Source organism: Elephantulus edwardii, unplaced genomic scaffold (assembly GCF_000299155.1).
Source record: "Elephantulus edwardii isolate Elephantulus edwardi_28Jun2011 unplaced genomic scaffold, EleEdw1.0 scaffold00367, whole genome shotgun sequence".
Taxonomy (NCBI): Eukaryota; Metazoa; Chordata; class Mammalia; order Macroscelidea; family Macroscelididae; genus Elephantulus; species Elephantulus edwardii.
Genome location: NW_006400117.1, coordinates 1,363,650 through 1,367,976, shown reverse-complemented (window position 1 = coordinate 1,367,976; position 4,327 = coordinate 1,363,650). Strand labels below are relative to the sequence as shown.

The 4,327-nt window shown below is 52.2% G+C and overlaps 1 protein-coding gene across 1 annotated transcript; it reads left to right on the top strand.

Moving 5' to 3' along the window:
- Window positions 1-1,717: 1,717 nt before the first annotated feature.
- LRRC15 (leucine rich repeat containing 15) lies at window positions 1,718-3,463 on the top strand. Its single transcript, XM_006902088.1, has one exon. The coding sequence runs from the start codon at window positions 1,718-1,720 to the stop codon at window positions 3,461-3,463; it is 1,746 nt and encodes a 581-aa protein (XP_006902150.1).
- Window positions 3,464-4,327: the final 864 nt, after the last annotated feature.

The window sequence follows — 4,327 nt, the reverse complement described above, 5'->3', positions numbered from 1 at the left end:
AGAGCCTACCTAGACCTAGTCCCATCCCTTTAAATCTATTCTATTTGATCAAAGTCCCAAATTCTCCCTCTTCTCTTCCTTTCCTCCACTATTCTTCTTATTTAGGAAATTTCTTAATTCAAAAATGCATTAGACTGAGGCCCGAGTGGACTGTGAATAAGTGAAAAATCAAGGTCTGGTGGGTGGTAAACGTATTTTAGTTCTCTTTTCATGATGATCTTGTTGGGGGTTGGGGGAGAATAGATTATATTGGGTCAAGGCCATACCAAAACGCCTGGGTTACTCTGGGTTGTAGGCTGGGCTGGATTCTGAGACTTCAGGGATACAAAGAGAGACCTGAGAAATACCTGCTCCACTCAGTCACTTTGTGTCCTGTAGTCTTTCATTTGAAACTCTTTCCCCTGAATTAGGATTTTGTTCATAAAAGAAGCCCTGCGTTAACACATACAGTGCTTACCCAGAAGTCTGGGGATGTGAATTTTAATTCTGACCCTCAGTCTTCTTTCTCCTTGCATTCCTACACAATGATGGGGATGTGTTACCAGTGATAACTAACCTGTTAGGGATTATCAACCCCTGTGAATAACAGCAGGAAGTTACAAATTGCCTCAGTTCCCAAGTGCAGAAATATCATAAGATGTGGCTTTAAAGAACAGAAATTTATTTTCTCACAGTTTGGAAGTCTATAAGTGCATGTCAAAGATGTCAAAGTCTCAATCATGTGGCTTTCTTGTTGGTACCCCTGGGCATGTCTTGGTCTTGTGGAGGATTCTTGATGTTGTTATTGTGTGTGGAACCAACACTTTGCTGGTCCTGCAAAGCCCATCCCAAGCTGTTTGGAACTTATTTCAGGCCACCCAATGTTTCTTGATAGAAACTCAGACTAGTACCAGAAGTCAGACCCAAGGCATTGGGGGAGCCTCTCCCAATGAGACAGGAAATAGAGCAGACAGATGATTTCCTTTCATCTGGGTGGTTGTTTGGATGAAACATAAATGGAACAGGTGTGAAAGGGTTAAAGGGATTGATTGTTGGTGGAGATGGGTGTGGTGGGGCACGGCAGGCTGGGGGCCTCTAGGCCTTCTTTGTAACTTTTCTCTTAGACCCATAGTGTGGGCCCCCCCCCCTCTGCTGGCTGTTCCTCCGTGCAGGCCCTTTTTGTGGCCTCAGCTTTCCCCCAGTTTCAGGCATCATTTGTTCTCTGCTTCTTCCAAGGACATTGTGTTCTACCAGCTTGGTTAAGGTACCATGAGAGCTAGGATGAGAAGGGTATAGTTGCTGCCTTAAGGAGTTTACAGGGTTGAAAGATGAACATCTCTCTCTTTGAAAGGCTTTTTGAGTAGTGACTGAGGTGGCCAGGAACTCAGCTGAGGACTTAGAGGCCAGCTGTAGCACGGGAAAGGTTGGTTGGAGGTTGAAAGGACCACATGTATGGGCAGGTGACTGAGTGACGGAGAAAGTTTCCTGGAGGTGATTGCATGTGAAGCAGACTTTGAAGTACGCGAAAGATTTGAATGAAAAAGAAGGGCTCTTGAGGTTGGAGGAACTGCTCAAGCAAAGGAAAGGACAAGAGTAAGTTGAGACTATTACCACCTGGAATCCGTCATGGTCCAGAGCTAAGCCAGGGTTCAGCAGTGAAGGCTGGCCCTGGCTGACAAACGGTCACAGGAGTTGAGATGACCCTCCCTGACGTGTGCTTTCTCCTCCCACAGAGGCCATGCCGCTGAAACACTATCTCCTTCTGCTGGTGAGCTGCCAAGCCTGGGCCGCGGGCCTGGCCTACTATGGCTGCCCCAGCGAGTGCACCTGCTCCAGGGCCTCCCAGGTGGAGTGCACCGGGGCACGCATCGTGGTCGTGCCCACCCCTCTGCCCTGGAACGCCATGAGCCTGCAGATCCTCAACACACACATCACTGAACTCGACGAGTCCCCGTTCCTCAACACCTCGGCCCTCATTGCCCTGAGGATTGAGAAGAACGAGCTGTCCCGCATCATGCCTGGGGCCTTCCGCAACCTGGGCTCGCTGCGTTACCTCAGTCTCGCCAACAACAAGCTCCAGGTGCTGCCTCTCGGCCTCTTCCACGGGCTGGACAACCTTGAGTCGCTCCTCCTCTCTAGCAACCAGCTGGTGCAGATCCAGCCCGCCCACTTCTCCCAGTTCGGCAACCTCAAGGAGCTGCAGCTCCACGGGAACCACCTGGAATACATCCCCGATGGCGTCTTTGACCACCTGGTGGGCCTCACCAAGCTCAATCTGGGCAAGAACAGCCTGACCCACCTCTCCCCCAGGGTCTTCCAGCATCTGGGCAACCTCCAGGTCCTCCGGCTATTTGAGAACAGGCTTTCGGACATTCCCATGGGAACTTTTGATGGGCTGGGCAACCTCCAAGAACTGGCCCTCCAGCAGAACCAGATCGGAATGCTCTCCCCAGGCCTCTTCCACAGCAACCCCAACCTCCAGAAACTCTATCTGTCCAACAACCACATCTCCCAGCTGCCCCCCGGCATCTTCATGCAGCTGCCCCAGCTCAACCGCCTGACCCTCTTTGGGAACAACCTGAAGGAGCTCTCCCCGGGGGTCTTCGGGCCCATGCACAACCTGCGGGAGCTGTGGCTGTATGACAACCACCTCACTTCCCTATCTGACAACGTCTTCAGCAACCTCAGCCAGTTGCGGGTCTTGATCCTCAGCCGCAACCAGATCAGCTTCATCTCCCCAGGGGCCTTCAACGGGCTGAGGGAGCTCAGGGAACTGTCACTTCACACCAACGCGCTGCAGGAGTTGGATGGGAACGTCTTCCGCACTCTGCCCAACCTGCAGAACATCTCCCTGCAGAACAACCGCCTCCGACAGCTCCCGGGGAATATCTTCGCCAACGTCAATGGCCTCATGACCGTCCAGCTGCAGAACAACCAGCTGGAGAACCTGCCCGTGGGTATCTTCGATCACCTGGGGAATCTGTGCGAGCTCCGGCTCTATGATAATCCTTGGCGGTGTGATTCAAGCATCCTCCCGTTCCGAGACTGGCTCTTGCTCAACAGGGCCAGGTTGGGGACAGATGCCCTCCCCGTCTGTTTCAGCCCCGCCAACCTAAGAGGCCAGTCCATTGTCATCGTTAACATCAACGCCCCTACCCCCAGTGTCCACTACCCCGATATGCCCAGCTACCCAGAAACACCTCGGTACCCGGGCACATCCAGCTATCCTGAGTCCACTTCCACCTCCTATACCAGCGACTTCACCAGCCCCGTGGAGGACTACACGGATCTGACCACTATCGAGAACACCGATGATCGCAGCACATGGGGCATGACCCGGGCCCAGAGTGGACTGGCTATTGCAGCCATTGTCATTGGCATCATTGCCCTGGCCTCCTCTGTGGCTGCCTGCATCTGCTGTTGCTGCTGTAAGAAGAGGGGCCATACGGTCCTGATGCAAATGAAGGCGCCCAATGAGTGTTAAGGAGGCCGCCTGGAGGCAAGGCAGGGCGCTGGTGGGGCCTGGGAATCAGGCAGGTGGGCATTCCATCATTCTGCCTCTACTTCTGTGTCGAAAGAGCCATCCCCAACCCTTCTCTCTGAGAAGATCTGAGAGCAAGGAAGTTGCTGTCTGATTCTCCTGTAGAGAAGCAGGTCTTGGAGGACTTTCTTGTCACCAGGGAGATCAAGGCAAAGCCATGAACATTTCCACCTTACATCAAATAAGACCCTTCAGATCCTCCATACCTCAAGCCCAATAACAATGTTCCCACGGCCCATGCCACACCTGGCCTCTGTAGACCCAGCCCTTACAAAGCCTGCTCACTTTGTGGGAATAGTTCTCTGCCAGGAATATCCCCTCACCACAAAGTATTATGTACTTTTATTTCATTTCTCTTGCTGCTCTCTTTTATGCTATGGCTCTACCTTGTCTCCTTGAATGAAAGCCACCTCTACCCTTTGCCCCCATCCCTATGATTATATTGCTCCTGAAGGCAGGCAGGGAGGATGAGTTCTTCCCTCAGAGAAGCCTTCAAGCCAGCTTTCAAGAAAGAAAGGAGCCCTGGGGGTGTTGAATGTTGGGATGCTAACCACAAGGTTAATAGGTCGAGTCCAGCATTTGCTCCCAGATAGAAAAATGAGGCTCTGAGGGAGAAAGATAGGTATTCTCCTCGCTTGAAGACTTGGAGCCTTGGAAACCCATGGAGGGTTCTGTGAGTTGGAATCAACTCAGAGACAGTGGATTTGTTTTGAGGGGGGTTTTGGGGAGAGAAGGAGAAGTGATGCCTTTCAGTTCCCAGAGGGGAGCCACACCTGCAGGGCCCTTGTGATGTTTTTCAGGAAGACG